Source organism: Aedes aegypti, chromosome 1 (assembly GCF_002204515.2).
Source record: "Aedes aegypti strain LVP_AGWG chromosome 1, AaegL5.0 Primary Assembly, whole genome shotgun sequence".
In the NCBI taxonomy this organism is placed as follows: Eukaryota; Metazoa; Arthropoda; class Insecta; order Diptera; family Culicidae; genus Aedes; species Aedes aegypti.
Window position 1 is genome coordinate 22,408,865 of NC_035107.1, and position 19,275 is coordinate 22,428,139.

The window sequence follows — 19,275 nt, forward strand, 5'->3', positions numbered from 1 at the left end:
TTTTAGGAATTTTTCTAATAAAATTTGGAGACTTTCTAACAAATTTCGAAGAATTTCTAACAAAATTCAAAGAATTTCTGCCAAATTACTTAATTTACGAACAGTCTTACAAAATTCTGACAAAATTCGAGCATTTACTACGAAATTTGTAAAATTTCTCAGGGAACTATAAGAAAATTTTAAAAATCCCTTTCAGGAAAATTTGAAGAATTTGGTGTATTTTTCAACAAGGTAAAAAAACGCTCGAAGGTTTTTCTTAACGACATTTTATGAAAATTGCATCGAATTTTTAACACAATTTTAAGAAATTCTACCGAGTTTTGGTGAGTTGTCTAACCAAATTCTGTGCGTTTTTAACAGATTTCAAAGTTTAAACGTCAATTTCTAACAAAAGTCTAATGTAATTCGACGAATTTATGTTTTTTTCCTAAAGTTTTTACCAAAATCGAAGAATTAAAAAAATTTAATTCCTAACAAAATTCAAAGAATTCAAAACAGTAGATTTTTTATCAAATTTGGTAAATTTTGGAAGAAATTGAAATTTTTAACCAAATTTAATAAATTTCTAACGAATGGCATTGGGGTTCTAATGTAATTTGCTGAATTTGTTACTATTTTTTATGATTTTGTAAGTTTCTAAAGAAATTCGGAGAACTTCTAACAAAATTATAAAAAAAATATATTAAAATTCGAAGAACTTCTTCCAAAATTTGGAGAATTTACAAAATTTGAAGGATTTCAAAAACAGAATTCTACGAAATTCTAGCATTTGCTGCGAAATTGGTAATACTTCTCAAGAAGTTTGAACAAGATTTAAAAATTCAAGTTCAGAAAGAATTGAGAACTTCTTGAGGAATTCGAAAAAAAGAAATAGGTGCATTTTTGAACATGCTCGAAGAGTTTTGTGATAAATGCATCACATTTCGAACAAAACTCATTGCATTTTTCACATAATTGTAAAAAAAAAACAATCGACATTTGATGGGTTTCTAATCAAATTCAGGAATTTTTCAACAAAATACAAAGTTTCAACGAAATTTGATCCATTTCCAATAAAAGTCTATTGTGATTACTTTTTTTTCCAAAATATAGTAAAGAATTTTTAACAAGATTTAAAAAAGTTAATTCAGTATGTTTTTGACAAAATTTGGTAAATTTTAAAATAAATTCAACCAAATCTCATCAATTTCTACCCAAAGGTCATTGGATGTCTAATGGAATTCGATGAATTCGTAACGATGTTTGGTGAAAATGTAAGGTACTATAGAAATTCCAAGACTTTCTAACAAAATTCGAGAAATTTCTAACAAAATTCGAGAAATTTCTAACAAAATTCTCAGAATTTCTATCTTAAGGTGAAGATGAATCGAAGCCAAACCTCAAATTTTCAAGAGCACGGATCTGGAGAATCAAACATCCGTTTGAGCTGAAAACTTAATCGATTGGTCACTCGCTGGTGGTGACCAATCGATTAAGTTTTCAGCTTAAACGGATGTTTGGTTCTCCAGATCCGTGCTCTCGAAAATTTGAGGGTTGGCTTCGATTCATCTTCACCTTAATGTGAAGAGTTTATATCAAAATTTGGAGACTTTCTATCAAAATGTGAAGGATTTCTAAAAAATTACGTAATCTACAAACAGTATTACAAAACTCTAAGAAATACTTATGAAATTTGAACATTTTCAACGAAAAGTGTATTTTTGACCAAGCTGGAGAGTTTTCTACGAAATTTTGTGAAAAATACATACCATTTGAAACAAAATTCTATGCATTTTTCACAAATAAATTAAAATTTTTAATCGAAATTTAGTGAGTTTTCAACCTTATTTGGTAATTTTCTTATGAAATTAAAACATTTGACAAAATTTGGTCAATTTCTAACAAAAGTTTAATTAAATTCGATGAATTCATCCAAATTTTCAAAATTTCTTAGAAAACAAAATTTGAATTTCAGAAAAAATTGAAAAATTTCGTGAGAAATTCGATTTAAAGAAATTGATGCATTTTTCAACAAGCCTTAAGCCATTTTGTAGAAAATGCATCAAATTCTTCACAAAAAATCGAAATTTGGTGAATTTTCAACCAATTCTGTAAATTGTTAATTAAATTAAAACTTAACAAAATTAGGTAAATTTCTAACGAAAGTCTAATGAAATCCGATGAACTGGTGAATATTTTTCCCAAAATTTTCAAAGTTTCTAACGAAATTCGAAAAAAAATTTACTGAAAATTGAAATTCTATCAAATTTTTAACGATATTCAAAGAATTCAGTATAGTATGTTTCCTACAAAATTTGATAAATAAAAAAAAAAACAACTTTCAACAAAGTTTGACCAATTTTTCGTTGGAAAGTTATTGAATTTAACAAAATTTAAAGGATTTTAACGAAATTTGAAGAATGGTAATTGACTAAAGAGAAAAAAAAGATTAAAATATTTTCCAAAAAAAATATCAGTTTGTAACGAAGTCGATGTTTTTTTACAATTTTTTTGTAATTTTGTGACAAAATTTGAAAGATTTTGCAACAAAACATTGAGGAATCTAACAAAATTCTAAGAGTAGGGGAAAGTGGGGCAGTTTGGCCACCTTAAGAAAAAGTCGATAAAAGTGATGAAAATATTATGGAAACTTTGGATTTTTGCATGATTTCCAAAATTTCTTAGATCAATACACTAGATCTGTATGATTTCCGTTGTCTTATAAAATTACCGAATCAATGAGAGATTTTTCAAAATTTGTCATTTTTTGAGTCAATTTTTTATCGATGGGGTGAAATGAGTACCATATTTTTGGTTGTAAAATTATTTCATATAATCTAAAAATTTAATTATTTTTTTCACTAAACTTGAAAGTTAATAGTATTTATAAACACTCCGTGCAAAAAGATTAAATTTAAAAAAAAACATTCTAACAGTCAAATTTCATCATTCTAAAATGATGAAATTTGAAAGAGCCATTCGGGGCAATATGGGCATTTTTTTTTAATTTCATTTATTTCTTTTTCTTTGAGTTTAGAACACTGGCTTGTAGCATGTCTATTGCTTCATTTCCTTGCCAGCTTTAGGGCAGCATGTTATCTCAGATGAAATTTCAAGAATTTATGCAGTTTTCAAGGGTATCTCATTTCACCCCATTGGCCAAATCGCCCCGACTACCCCTACATAATGCAGCTTGGAGAGTTTTATACGTAATTCTAAACTATGTTACATAATTCTAAGAAATTCTCACAATTTTCAATATTTCAAATTTGAAAATTCTGTGTGAAATTCGTCAAATTTATCTCAAAATTCGAAGTTTGTTGAAACAAAATATTCGAAATGCGAGAAAACCCCTGTGAAATTAATAACATTTTCCTAAATTTCGTAAAATTTGCTCAAAATTTCCTCCGAAATTCGAAGATTGCTTATAAAAAATAAAATTCGAGAGTTTTCCATCACTCGGGAAAATGGAAATGCGAAAAATTTACTTTGGAAATAATAAACAGAAATCCAACAAAAATTTTCTTTTTTCAAAGGAATTAAATTCGATTTTGATAGAAACTCTGAATATAGAATGGAAACTTTCCCGGTTTTGTATGGAAATACGCCGAATTTCATTGACATTTCTTTTCTTTCCAATTTTGAGGCAAATTTTCCGATCTTAGGATGAAAATTTTCCAAATTTCAAATAGAAATTCGTTGAAGAGTTGAAAATTTCTAGAAATTCTTTGACTTTCAAAGGAATTTTATTCGATTTCGATTGAAGCTTATCAGATTTTGGTAGAAATTTTGAATTTAGAGTAAAATTCGTCAAACTTCGTTACGTTCGCATATTGTTGCTAAATCTACAACTTTTGTTGAGACACGAAAGGGGTCGTCCATAAATTACGTCACGATTTTTTGTCATGAACACAGTGACAAAATTCCAAAACATTTCGATGAATGTTGATTATTCTAATCCGAAATTATGATAATTTTAACAGACAGTCTGTTGATTTCACCGAAATTCGTTAGAATAACACAAGAGTTCTATGTAATTCTATTGAGGTTTAGTGAAATTCTTCCAAAATTTCCCGATAAACAAATGTTCAGGCTTCAATGGATTTTTTTAAATCCTCTTGTTTTGAAGTAAACATTTGAAATTTAAAAAAAAATCTTCCTTTAGAATGGCTTACAAATTTTGCAAAATAAATCCTTCAAATTTTGTAAAAAAAACCTTTTTTTGTAAAAAAAAATCTTGATTGTTAATAAAAATGTAATTCTCAAGGTGGCCACCGAACCGGGAAAAACGGGAAAAGCGGGAAAAAGACGGGAATTTGAATCCATCGGGAAAAAGACGGGAAAAACCGGGGATTTGAGATGGTCACCGGGAAAATCGTTTTGAATGAACATCTTCAAGTTTATACTTTGAGCAATTCTCGCTGAAACCAGGCCGCCATCGGCACCCATCGTTAGAATTCCAATTTTATGTCACTGATCGCTAGCTTTCGATAAAACTTAAGGGTGGTCCTTTTTGTTTTCTCAAATTGGTGGACCCCTCGTACGCCAGCTAGCTAAACAGTTTGCAAAAAAGCCCATTTTTTGATAAATCTTGGGTATTTCTTCACGTGATATGTCTCATATTTCCCTTGGAACACATACCAAACATAATGGCATCGTATAGAGAAAGGATATAGCTTTCATTTGAAGTTAAAAAAAAATCCAGCGGCCATTTTAAATTTGGCCGCCATCTTGAATTTTGTTAGAAAAATCGTTTTTTCACCATTAGCGCACCGCTCGTTTTGAATTCTGAGATCACCATCAGAAAGCTGAGGAAAAATTGCGTAAGATAGGCTACAGAAACTAGGTGTGCAATGGTATTTACCCTATGAAATAAACGATTTTCTAAAACATGTTCCACGATTTTGACGTATATGGCGAGTGCAATCAATGCAAACATTATTTTTTGTACAACAAAGATACAAGTTTTCAATAGTTGGTGTATTTTTCGAGTCAGATGAAGAATAGGAGTATTATTTAGAGTGATAAAATCTGGCGGCCATCTTGGATTTTGACGCCATCTTGATTTTGACTAGTAGAATGAATTTTTCACCTTGATAGCACTCAGCATGTCTAATTTAGAGTTTACCAATAAAAACAAGGTTACGTATACTCTTCTTCTTATTATTCTTCATTTTCCTGACGTTACGTCCCTAGTGGAACCGAGCCTGATACTCAGCTTTGTTAGTTATAAATACAGGTTATTAAATAGGAATTTTCTTTTATAATACGATTTTTAATAACAGAATAATTCTCGACATATCTTTGAATTCAGTTATTATGAATAAATAAATTTAATGAATAAAAACCGTCCAAAAACATTGATTGAAATAAACAAATATTTTTTTTTACCATATGCTTTTTTTGTCATCGAATGAAGTTTATAAATTGTTGCGACATTAGTAAGTTTTGTGGTAATATCTGTAGTTTTAACGTAAAACATTTCCGAAAGTGCATTAATTTAGAATGGAAATCTTAAATTTTTAAGCAAAAAATCCTTGATTTTCTGAATCATAAAGTATTGTTTTCACTAACACCAAACATGCATGTGAAAAATAGCGAAATTGAAAGGTGAGAAGCAGGCTTTGTTCTTATGTGGACGTGATGCCGAAACGCAGGTGAATCATTTTGAGTTTGGAAAATCTGGTGGCCATCTTGGATTTCGACGCCATCTTAGTTTTTAGCAGTAGAATGATTTTTTACCATCTCAGCGCTCTTCATGTTTAATTAATTAAAGATCTCCGTTAAAAAACAAACAGATTCTTTATTTCTTATCTTATTTTAGCTGTTCAACAGATTGTTCATTTCTATCAATGGTTTTAGACCAAATAAATGAAAGAATTAATGCTATTTTTCAACTCGCAGATATGCAGAACAATCATTCAGGTGGCAAATAAGCGTTAAAAAATTCTACTTGTTAATTTATTTTTGAAGCTTAGGGGCTGGCTCTATTCCAGTAGGGACGTAACGTCAGGAAAAAAAAGAACAAGAAGAATAGTAAGTGCAACGGTGGCATTAAAATTCAACATGTTGAGTGTTATCAAGGTGAAAACTCATTCTACTACTTAAAACCAAGATGGCGTCAAAATTCAAAATGGCCGCCGGATTTTTTTTAACTTCAAATGAAAGCTATATCCTTTCTCTATACGATGCCATTAAGTTTGGTATGTGTTCCAAGGGAAATATGAGACATAACACGTGAAGAAATACCCAAGATTTATCAAAAAATGAGCTTTTTTGCAAACTGTTTAGCTAGTTGGCGTACGAGGGGTCCACCAATTTGAGAAAACAAAAAGGACCACCCTTAAGTTTTATCGAAAGCTAGCGATCAGTGACATAAAATTGGAATTCTAACGATGGGTGCCGATGGCGGCCTGGTTTCAGCGAGAATTGCTCTTTACAAACCACCAAAAATAAGTTGTAGAAAGTTGATATGATTTATGATATTGCCATTAAGCATCTGTAATCTTGGACAAATAGTGAACTCTTCATTATTGGGCCTGATTCGCTGCTGAAAAGTAATTTCTTGGCCTATCTTGATGAATTAAAAATTCCTGCAAAGAATCGATTAAGAGAGCACTTGTTTACTGATAGCAGTATGCAGTTGAAAAGAAATGTCAGTTCAAAAGGAAGTCGTAGTACGCAGTTGAAAAGAAATGTCAATTCAAATGGAGGTCACTGTAGGAAATTTCTTCACCATTTCTTGGGCAGAAATGTTTACTTTTCTTGAGCGGAACAGCATACTTAGCTTAAGTTGAAAAAAACGGGAAATGCAAATCTGATATAAACTTCGGGATTTTTTTTTTTTTTGAGCCGGGACAGCTAGTTGTTGATAAATATGGGCTTGGTAGCTTTTTAAACAAACCTCTATCGAAGTGAATCAAAAATGCCAAAAGGAGAAGCCTATTAGCACAATTGAGGGGGTTAGAAGCAAAGGAGTGTAAGTGGCTGAAACATAGTTTTAAGAAAATCGAATTTAAGTTTTTTCAGCAATTTTTCATTCCGCAAAAAAAGAAGCCAATCTTCTACTAATAATATTGTTTTTCTTATTGAACGGAAAAAACACCTAAAATACCGTTGAAAAGTTTGAAGTAATTTTTTTTTTATATTTTCAATTAAAAACCGTTTGGGTCCCTTTGACGGGGTTGGTGGTCTGATGGCTACCGCTTCTGCTTCATGAGCAGAGGGTCATGGGTTCAATCCCAGGCCCGTCCCTTTCCTCGTACTTTGTAGTTGTATATCTCTCACTTGCTTCTATCTTCCATTCTAAATCTATCACACTCAAACTATTCGTTCATAGCAAACGCTAGAACCAGAGACGGACAAGAAACCGTTTCCCTAAAGCTTCCATTCTTCCACGCGCATGCCTTGCATTTCCTTACGCCTGAATCATAGGCAGTCTGCTAACCACAAAAGCAAACCTCTCTGCCATGTATTTTCCCCAATCCATACACTCCCGCATGAACTGGCGTAGATGCAGTGGTATATACGGTCTACGTGGGAGCCAGTATAATGCATCATCAATTCCTCCCCCTTCCCCACATTGGTCTGCATTCTGACGTGGCAGGCACCATTGTCGTCTAAAAATAGAAGATCACCAGCACTTATACACTGAGGATGCCTGTTAGTCCCAAGCAGTCATTCGGTTGGTTCCTTGTGTAAGTGCAGCTGATCTGGCGATACTGGAGTAGCATCCACGGGCGGCCAATCAAGCTCAAGCTCAAGCTCAAGCTCATCAAAACCGTTTGGGTCCCTTTATTAAAAACCGGGAAAATTTTGAAAATTTTACCGGGAAAACCGGGAAAAAAGTGGGAATTTAAAAATGGATATTTGGTGGCCACCCTGAATTCTTCAGTCTCTGAAGAAAGTTTTAAATTTTAAAGAATATTTCTCGAATTCCTAATCTAATTTTGTAAAAAAAATTATCAATTTAACGTAAAATACTTCAAATTTTAAAGCTTCTAGTTCCGAAAAACATTTTTTTTTTTTTTGATTAAAATCTTTCATGTCCAATTTTGGAAAAAATAATTCAAATTTTGAAGTATTCCCAATAACAGAAGCATAAACCCTATTTCTCACCTTCTGTTCCCATCTCTCTGCTCCTTAGGATTCGACATGCTGCTGGTCAACATGCCGGACCTGATCCTGGACACCCCGGAGGCGCCGCACATCCTCGGCAACTTCATTGCCCGTGCCGTCGCGGACGATTGCGTCCCACCAAAGTACGCTTACGACATCGAGCGGGAGGAGCTGTGCCCGCAGGCTCGGGAGGCCCTCATCCGGGCCTATTCGCTCCTGTCGCAACACCAGGGCTGGGGCCACCTGGACGACGTCTGGGGCGTCGGCGGGGCGCTCCGGCCCGTCCAAACCCTGACCCGGCAGATGGCCATCCTGCTGAAGGAGTACCTGCTGTCGCGTGATCTCGAGGAAGCGCACCGCTCGATCAAGGAGCTCGAGGTGGTGCACTTCCACCACGAGCTGATTTACGAGGTAAGGTGAACTGTGCGAAGGGGGTAAGGTGACTGGTTTTCCTAATCTACTTCTTCGGAAATAGGCCATCGTAATGACGCTGGAAGCGTTGAACGAGCAAACCGAGGAGGCGATCTGCACCCTCTTCAAGTCGCTGGACGAAACCTGCATCGTCAGCCCGGAACAGATGGAGCAAGGCTTCCGCAGGGTCTACGAGGACATGACCGACATCGTACTGGACATTCCGCTCGCCTACTCGATCCTGGATCGATTCGTGCAGCGCTGCCAGCGTGCCGGGTTCCTCAGCGATGCCCTCATCAAGGATTTGCCCTCGAGGTAAGTGGATTTGTTTAGTATCTTTGATATCTATCAGAACCATCGAACCATCTGTTTTTGGCTTCCGCGTTTCGTTTTCGCCTACTGACACAGAGCGAAATTCGACAAGTTCCCATTCTGTTTTCCCACAGCGAAGCATGGAGAAGTTGGATTTGCTGCGCAAATCGGAATCCCATTCTAGAGGAGTGCAAACCGGTTACGAGCCGGCTTGCTGCCGCAGCAGCACAAAAAAAAAGAACCGATCGGTTAGACAAACAAATTTTTATTACAAAATAGCTGCTTGAGTCGGTGTTATGTAGGAAGATAGAACCCGGCATTGCGCGTTCTGCGCCTCGGTCCGAGGAGTGGATCGTTAAAAATAGAATCTCGAACGATGTTTGTGAGCTGTTCTTGCTGCGCTGCTGTAATAGGCTGATATAGCTATAATAGTTGATTGGTGAAAGGAACCGTTCGGTTGGTGCATTGTCATCATAGAGTGCAATCGAACCGACCGGCAGAGACAGAATCTGAGAGAGAGAGAGGGTTGATGGCATTGAACTTTACGAATGATGAGATGTGACATGAATGCAGCACTTGCAGAGAAGATCAGGAAATGCAACGGTGGGATCGAACGTGAATGTGGGTGTGGATTGGCTGGGGGTGTGTACCTGTTTGGATCGGGTTCACTCGATGCATGAAAACTGCACTCCATTATTGTAATATGGGTCGTGAGCAGGTTGCAGATGATAACGATTGTTGGCAAACATTGGCTAAGGAAACCGGGTGCTCTCTTGGATGCGGTTCGGAATATCAAACAGTTGGCACTGAACTTATTGTTTTCATTCGTTTGAGGTAAATGAATCTTGAGCTTGCGGCATTTCTGCCAATCCTAATGATGATTTGGGTCTTAGTAATGTTAAATCTCGCGTAATATCAATTTAATTGTGCATGTTTGTGTTAAATTTAGCCGCCCTATTATGGATTCGAAAGATTTCCGCATCGAGTGGACTGAAATTTAGGACATCCTTGTGTCCTTGAATCACTCCAGGAGTAGGCCCTGATATCTTCCCAGGAGGTGCTCCAGGAATCTCTCCAGGTGGTCCTCTTGGAACATCTCCAGAAGGTGCTACTTTAATCTTTCCAAGAGATGCTTCTGAAATCTCTTTAGGAGGTGCTCCTGTAACCCAGATGCTCCTAAAATATATCCAGGAGATGTTCTAGAATCTCTTCAGAATTTCTTCCTGGAATCTCTCAAACAGAGCTCATAGAGTCTCTCCAGGAGGTACCGTGCTAAGGTAGTGTGCTGTTCAAAATTCGACAGGAGGTGACCTAAAATTTCTCCAAGAGGTGCTTCTGATATCGATACAGGATTTGCATCAGGTATCTCTATAGTAGGCGCTCCTAGAATCTCCCTAGGAGGTGTTTCAGGAATCTCTTCAGGTGGTCCTTTTGTACATCTCCAGAAGGTGCTCCTAGAATCTCTCCAAGAGATGCTCCTGAAATCTCATTAACTGGTGCTCCTGTAACCCAGATGCTTTAGAATTTCTGTAAAAGGTGCTCCTGAAATCTATGCTGATGTGTTGCTTTCTGGGAGATGATCCTGGATTCCCTTCAAGTGGTTGCTTCTAGAATCTTCAAAAGTTGCACCTAAAATTTCTCGTGAAGTTACTTCTACAATCTATTCAAGAGAAGCTCTAGAATCTCTTCAGGATTTGCTTCTGGAATCTGTCAAAGTAGAGCTCTTAGAATCCTTTCTCGGGAGATACCTTTGGAACTTCTCCGGTTTTCTTCTTCTTTCTTCTTTTCTGCCTCTAGAATCAACCGGGAATGCTCCTTGAATCTCTCCAAGATTTGGTCCTAGAATCTCTCCAAGTGTACTACACAAAAATACGACAGAATGCATATTGGAACTTTGACAGGAGGTGCTCCTGACAGAAGATGTTTCTAAAATCTCTTGGCGGAGCTCCTGGAATCTCTAAGAGGTGCTCTTTATGTTTCTCCAGAGGATCTGTTTTGGGATCTGTTCCTGGAACCTCTTCAACATTTGCTTCTAAAACATATCTTCAGGATTTGCTCTTCAATTATCTCCAGAGCTTGTTTCTAGAGACTTTCCAAAAGTTGCTCCTTAATTCTCTTTAGAAATTGTACCTGAATTATCTCCAAGAGTTGTTTATGAAAACTGCCCCAAAGTGACCCCTGGAATCTCTCCAGAAGGATCTCTTAAGGGTTGCTCCTGTGATCGCTCCAGGAGGTGTCTCGGAATCTCTCCAGAAGTTGCTCCTGGTATCTCTCCAAGTGATACTCCTGGAGATGCTCCTAAAATCTCTTCAGGAGGAGCTCCTAGTATCCAGTATTTGCACCAGGTATCTCTACAAGAGGCGCTACTGAAATCCTGAAAGAAGTGCTCCTGGCATCTCTCAAGGTGCTGTTCTTGGATTTTTTATGGTAGGTGCTCCTGGATTATCTGGATATTTCTCCTGAAATATCTCCAGAAGTTGCTCCTAAAATCTATCCAGGAGAAGCTCTGGAATCTATTCAGGATTTGCTCTTGGAACCTCTCAAAGCAGAGCTCCTGTGATCTTTTCCCCCCCTGTAATATGTTCCGTTTTTCCTGGTATCTTTCCATCTAGCGGGGTGCTCCTGGAATCTCTCCAAGAGTTGATCGTGCAATCTCTCCAAGTGTGCTGTTCAAAATGCGACAGAATTATTGTTCGAAATTCGACAGTAGGTGCTCCTGGAATCTTTCCAGGAGATGCTCCTGAAATCTCTTCAAGAGGTGCTCCTGGAATCACTACAGAGAAGGCGCTCCTGAAATCTCTCCAGGTGCTGCTATTGAAATTTTCATGGAAGGTGCTCCTGGAATCTCTCCAGAAGTTGCTCCTAAAATCTATCCCGGCGGAGCTCCTGGGATCTAGTTATTTCGTCAGGGTTTGCTCCTGGAAAATTAAAAAAGGGCACCTGGAATCTCTCCGGGAGCTGCGCCTGGTATCTTTCCAATAGTTGCCTCTAGAATCTCCAGGAGGTGCTTCTGGAATCCTTCCAATAGTTGACTCTGGGATCTCCAAGTTTTCGGTTCAAAATTCGACAGAATGTTTGTTCTAAATTCGGCGTAGGTGCTCCTGAAATCTCTCCAGAAGATGCTCTTGAAAGCTCTTTAAGAGGTGCTTCTGATATCTCCAAGAGGTGCTCCTGGAATCTCTTCAGAAGGTGCTCCTGAAATCTCTCCAGGTGTCACTATTGGAATTTTTATGAGAGATGCTCGTGGAATATCGTCTGGAGGTTGCTGGAATCTATCCAGGAGAAGCTTATGGAATCTCTGCGGGAGTTGCTTCGGGTATCTCCTTGGGTCTTTTGGTATCAAGTTACCTCTAGAATCTCCTAAGGGTGCTCCTGGAAACCTTCCAAGAGTTGATCCTGGAATCTCTCCAAGTGTTCTGCTCAAAACTCGACATAATGTTTGTTCGAAATTCGACAGGAGCTGCTCCTGAAGCATCTTCTGAAATCTCTCTAAGAGGTGCTCCAGGAATCACTGCAGAAGGTGCTCCAGGTGTTGCTCTTGGAATCTTTATAGGAGGTGCACCTGGAAACTCTTCTGGAGGTTGCTCCTGGAAATTTGTGGAGTTCCACCAGAAATCTCTCCTAAAGTTGCTCCTAAAATTTCTCCAGGTAGAACCTCTGGAATCTATCCAGGAGAAGCTGTAGGAATCTCTTCAGGATTCGCTCCTGGAAAATTCAAAGTACCTCTTTCAGGAGGTATTTCTGGAATCACTCAGGGAGTTGCTCCTGGTATCTTTGTAATAGTTGCCTCTAAAACCTCCAGGGGGTGCTCCTGGAATGCTTTCAAGAGTGGATCCTGAAATCTCCAAGTGTTCTACTCAAAACTTGATAGAATGTTTGCTAGAAATTCGAGCGAATTAATCTCCCAAATTCGACAGAATTTCTATTAAAAAATCGGCTGTTGACGAATAAATGTGAGGTTAAATTTTTCAAAAACTATTTTGAAAACACAAAATTCGCCAGACAAAGTCTGACAAAAATGTAGGAAAGAATGGTTTTCTGAGAAACTTGACAAATGTTACATCATTTAGGCGACGGAAAGTCAGAATTAGCTTATTAAATTTCCAAATTTTCCGAAACGTAACCCAACTTTTATTCGTCAATTCTATTTTAAATTCGACAACTCAAAAAATTTAGCTTCAAATTTGGATTTTTTTAGAAGCTTGAAAAAAAAATCAATACGAAATTTGCTTAATGTTCTTGGAGCTTTTTTTTTAATTTGCACCCCGCTAATCTGCACATCGTTTAAATTAAAAATAGGGTCCTAAAATGTTTAATGAAATCTTGTTTTCATTTAATAACACGAAAGAGCATGTTACTGTAACTACTTTAGCATTTTTTTCCCACTCAAATAACGGATATATCATATTCAAACTTTAATTTAAAAATTGGATCCATAAATGAACCTTGACACTTGAGATTAATCAACAAAAATACCACAGGGGTTCAACTTTTTAACACCGGGGTTGTTCCATTCTGACATTTCGGAAGGGACACGGAAAACAAAATACACCCAAAATTTGAGTTTAATCCAAGGGGTGTGACAAAATAAAAAAAAAATAAAAAATGTTTTTTGGACTTAAACCATCGGAAAACATTAGAAAATTGAGTAAACATATGTTTTTGACCTACCGTTTGGCACTAAAATTGGGACAGGGCTTTAGGACTCTATTGTTCAAACTTCTTCTATAGTTCATGGAATGGAGTAAAGCGAATCTGAACGCCGTGAAACGAAACACGGAATCAAAACAATATAGCCAAAGAGGTAACTAGAAAGCCCCTGATGGTTTGCGTGCGATATCGTTCAAATTAGCGGGGGTGCACGGTTTTCAAAATCTGTTTGAATCACGGAGAGTTTCATTACCATTCGTGATTTGAGGAATTTATTTTTTCATATTTCAAACTATCGTCTAACTTCAAATACTACTTCGAACTGAAGTGAAGTGAATTGTCCATAACTCGATCTTTTTGGATTTTTTTTTGAAATTTCTGATTCCCTTGAAAATTTCTGTTCAAAAAATAAACAATTTTTTTTTTAAATTGTTGAAAGTATCAAAGTTTTCTGTTTAACCCTCTAATACCCAAATTTTTATTTACGATCTAAATATCATTTTTAGTTATCTAAAATCGTTCTAAACACGTTTTGGGCAATGATTTATTTTTGTTCGCAAATCTATGAATTTTGGTTTTTGATTTTTATAATTTTTATTTTTGAACATCCCTATCCTTTTTCATTTTTTCTTGAAGACTCTTCTAGTTACTGATTTTTGGCAACAATAAAAATTCAAGTTTTCACGGTACTTTTAAAAATAATAAATTTCAAATATTTTTCTGAAAATATTTTTATTTTCCGTGTAATTAACGGAAATACAGGTTTGGACCACCACCAAGCTCTTTTTCTGTTATAGGTTAATAGTAGAAAAATATAAAAGGTACGATTTTTTATATTACACGTTAAATAAACCCCAGGCATTTGTAGGTTATATAAGAATACAATTTTTCAAACAATTTTCAAAAATACAAAAAAGTTTCAAAAGCCATAAAAAACTTTTCTCATATGCGTGTTATGAGTCAAGGTTTAAGCCAAAAATAAAATCATTTTGATTTCCGAGCTACGAAAAAATACACAAAATTCCAAAGTGTACCCCGTCTAATGGCGGGGTTGGGTATTAGAGGGTTAAGATTTGAATTACAACTATTTTTTTTCTAATTTCACAAGTGCTTCTTCGAGTTTAAGAGAAACTTTACAAATTTCACAAGAAGTTCTGCTCGATTTGTTTTTTTTTGTTTTGTTCGAGAAGAAAATTTTACAAGATTTTCTTCAAAGTTAGCAATTATTTTTTTTCGAATTCCCGAAAAAAGCCTTTAGTCTTAGAAAATGTTCCTCGAATTCTAGAAAAAAATACTTTAAATTTCGTTCGAAATTTTTCCCATTTAGTTCAAGATTTTTTTTTATTTTTACATGAAATTTTAGCTCTATATGAATTTATACGACTTCCGTAACAAATTATTTATTTTCGTAAGAAGTTAACCGAGTTCTACTAGAAATTGTTCAATGGTTTTATTTCGAAGACCCTTATTAAGAAGTATTTATATCCGACTATATTCAAAATTCGGAGAACTTGTATACGAAATTAGTGACATTTCTGTTGAGACTTGATCCTTTTCTGTTGTAAGGTTGGAAGAAGTTCTTTCAAAATTATGCTAATAGCTGTTTATTTTTTTCGCAGCGTTGTTCAAAATTTGTGGATGCAGTTTCTTTCAAAGATCTATCTAAATTTTAATAAGTTTAATTCAAAGTTTGATAGAATTTCAGTTTGAAATTCGAAGAACATTTTTCGAAGCTCCAACGATTTTTTTTTAACAGCTATTAAAAACAATTATTTTTGTTTTTTTTTTTTAAGAATATTACAATTGATAAAAGCATGGAAAATTCTTAATTCAAAAGATTTCAGGTGTTTCGAAGTGAAATTTTTATTTCAAAATTAAAAAAAGCTGGCCTTTTTTTATTGTATATCAATAAAATTCTACTTATTGCTATTTAAATGTCTGTGAACCTTTGTTCAAAATTCGTGAATTTCGTGGATGCAGATTCTTTTATAAATCTATCCGAATTCCGGATTTTTATACTGAATTCGACAGACATTTTGTTTGTTATTCATTTGTTTTTAACTCGATAGAGATACTTTTTGCTACTCGATCAAATTTCTGTTTCTAACTTGGTAGAGTTTGTAATCAATATTGGGGGACGGACCTGGTGTAGTGGTTAGAACACACGCCTCTCACGCCGAGGACCTGGGATCGAATCCCATCCCCGAGATAGTCACTAAAAAAATTTCAGTGATGACTTCCTTCGGAAGGAAAGTAAATCCGTTGGTCCCGAGATGAACTAGCCCAGGGCTAAAAATCTCGTTAATGAAGATAGAAAAAAAAATAATCAATATTGGCATTGGCGATAAAATTCATAATCAAGGTTAAAATTTTGAAAAAATGATAATTTTTTGTTCAAAATTTGATAGAATTTCAGTTTGAAACTCGAAGAATATTTTTCAAAGCTGCAAAGAATTTATTTTCAAAACAGTTATTAACCAACAATTAACTAAACATTTTTTTTATAAATAATAGTACAATTGTTGTGAAAGCATCAATTTTTTTTAATTTTAAAATCATAACTTCTGAAACATTCCAAATTTGTATTTTCATTCGAAATTATACAAACTTAACTTGAATTGAAAAAAATGCTTCAGTACTTCAAAACTACACTAGAAATTAAACAAATTGTGCAAATTTACAAATTACAAATTTCAAAGAAAGTGTAGTCGATATTTAAAAAAATATTATTCTAAATTATAATTATCAACTTTTGAAAAAAAAATCTCAGGATTCCGCAAAAAGTTCCTTGAATGTTGCACGCAATTCTCGAAATCACGCAATCGCTAGAAATTCTTCCAATTTATTTTAACAAAAGTCTGCATTTTTTTTTTTTAGTTTTTCAAGATTTTTTTGCTTTGCTTGAAGTTATGTAACTCCCGCAGAAAAATATTTGAGTTTCGTTAGAAATTAATAAAGTTCCTAGAAATTATTAAAGTTTAACAAGAAATGTACAGTATTTATCCGTTCTTCGAAAATTAAAATAAAATCCTTTGAAATTATCCATTGGAACATTCAATATTTTTTCAATGTGTTCTTTGTTATTTGGAATGAAATTTTTTTACAACAAATTCTTGACCTTCTGATAAAAACTTTTCGAACGAAATAGCTTGAATGTTGAACCCCTATCTTTCCCATAGCTAGCTAAATGGAATCGGTACGATCATCAATGATTATTCAAACAATCAACTAACTATTCATTTTTGCTCAAAGATTTTTTAACTTATTTTGAATAATTCAGCCCTAACAACTAAACACTTACAACTTTTGTCAAACATTTTTTTTTTTTTAGAAACGCCATTTTGACAGTTAAATAGGGTCCTAGAATGTTTAATGAAATCTTGTTTTCATTTAATATTAAGAAAGAGCGTGTTACTGCAACTAGTTTAGTATTTTTTCCCGCTCAAATATCGGATAAATCATATTAAAACTTTAATTTTAAAATTGGATCCATAAATGAACCTTGACACTTGAGATCATGTTTGACGTTCGCTTAGTCGACAAAAATACCATAGGGGTTCAACTTTTTAACACCGGGGTTGTTCTTTTCTGACATTTCGGAAGGGACACGGAAAACAAAATACACCCAAAATTTGAGTTTAAACCAAGGGGTGTGACAAAATTTAAAAAAAAACTTAAAAAATGTTTTTTGGGCTTAAACCATCGGAAAACTTTAGAAAATTGAGAAAACATATGTTTTTGACCTAAACTTATGCGTTTGGCACTAAAATTGGGACAGGGCTTTAGGACCCTATTGTGAAACGAAGCTGTGGAAAAGAACGGGTTCAGTAAATAGTTTAATTAATAACAATGTTCGAATAATATAAAAGAACTATGTTACACAACGTGGCTAGCCACGTTTCAACGGAATTTGGGAGCGAAAAACTATGTATGGCCTGTCAATGGCCCTTTATGTTCAAATGCAAAATAGCAACCTGGGCAAAGAAAACTTGTCTGTTTACAATGACAATGCTCCAATAAGAACATTAAGCTGGGAAGCAATGTTAAGAAGTAGAAAATAATGGTTTCAGTTTTGTTAACAGTACCCGTCATCGACACGTGCATGACTGAAAAACCGCCTAAATGTATGCTCTAACCTGGCTTGACAGAAACTCCTCTGCGATGCAAAAATGAGGAGTAAAAATTGAACTCAAAACTTTCAACACAAATGCTCAAACGATTCGAGTGAGAGTGCAAGAAAAATGCGAGGATTTTTTTTCTGGTACTCTTTCTCTCTTGTTGCTCACCTCTACTTACACATCAAAAGAGTAGAGTTTGAGCGACCCGCCCAAACAAAGCAGGCCTCGCGGAGTTGTGATGGCTCTCTTTTTTTATGGAATTTTGTTCTGCTGTGTTTTGTACTGCATCTTCCTTGTTGATTTTTCATTGCATCGCTGCTTAGTATTCTTTCGCTCCCTCACAAAGAGATAAAAGCAGCACGTTGCTCTAGATTATGTCACCGAACTCTGAGGATGTTGAGGAGTATTATCAAGCCTGGCTCTAACCACACTCCATTGATTACGTTGTCAAAATGCTGTTGCAATATATTCATCTCAAATAAATGCTGTTATAGTGTTTTTTTTCTGCTGTGCTTCATTTCAAATCTTCCAGAACATTCTACGAAAACTGTTAAATATTCCGCTGAATAGCTGTTGTAGTGTTTTAACAATCAAATAAACTGGTTAACCCGTTCTCAAGCTAACTCATGACATACAAAAACCATTTCATTTTTATTTAGTTATATAGATAAAAGAAGATAGATTGATGTACAAGTTTTAAACGGATTTTTTTAATGTTAAATTCTAACCTTTAAAATTTACAAATCTCGAAACAAATGTTCTAAAATTAAAAAATTTTGAATTTCGAAAATATCTTCTAAAATTTGCGTAGTGGTTTCTCTAGAAATTTCAATTGTTGCAAAAGTGCTTCGGGAATTTCTCAGTCATGTTAATTTTTGACAATCGAAAAACTCTCTACAAATTCCCCACACACCAGACCCATATTCAGCGCCTTCTAGAACGTTCTCCGCTGCTCTTCCCGAAAAGAGCACTAGTGGTGTGCAATTTGCCACATCGATTCATATCATTTCTCGGACGGCAGCGATCCGGTCGGTCGACTCGGTCCGGGTTGAGCTTTCTCTCCTGTTATTTTTTCAATAGCGTATGATGTATTTCACCACCGGCAACGATGGTGAACGACAGACAACCGAGAACGCTTCAAAACCACGGACGGCGGACCGGTTCAAGAATCGTTGAAAACACAGGCGAAGAGCTCTGCTGTCCCGTCGTAAACACTTGAACACACATATCATCGTGGTTCAGTGGGTTTGCATCGCAGTAGGCGCGAAGAGGAGCGCGACGTTGTCGCGGCCTGCTTCGACGTTGTATAACTTATCTTCTACACACCCCATTTCTTTTTCTTACTGCTGCTTGGATTTGCATCCTGAAGTCAGAATAATAATGAAGGCAGCAGCAAAAAAAAAAACATAAATAACAACTTCTTGACGGGCGAATTGCGCCGAAACGTGCGGAATCAAAATAAATGACGAACAAAAATAGCCAATCTGAAAAAGTGTGGTGGACTGATAAAAAAAATATGGGTGAAAAATGGCGAAGCAATGCTGTACGCTGCACCATGTTGTGAGAAGTGGCTGCACTCGATTCGGAACCGGTTATCAGCTGCCCGGCGACATGTGTAAGCCATATAAAATTAATATTAATTTTCCTCTTTTATCGGTCGCTGATAAACCGGCCCATGGACGAACCT

At 35.5% G+C, this 19,275-nt stretch overlaps 1 protein-coding gene across 2 annotated transcripts in view; it reads left to right on the forward strand.

Annotated features, from left to right (window-relative positions):
* Nucleotides 1–19,275, forward strand: part of LOC5567109 (programmed cell death protein 4) — a 99,373-nt gene that overhangs the window by 35,378 nt on the left and 44,720 nt on the right. For both annotated transcript variants that reach the window (XM_021839128.1, XM_001651439.2), the window contains exons 3-4: nt 8,126–8,508; nt 8,573–8,823. In XM_021839128.1, coding sequence (XP_021694820.1) covers nt 8,126–8,508; nt 8,573–8,823 — 634 coding nt within the window. The remainder of the gene's footprint in view (nt 1–8,125; nt 8,509–8,572; nt 8,824–19,275) is intronic.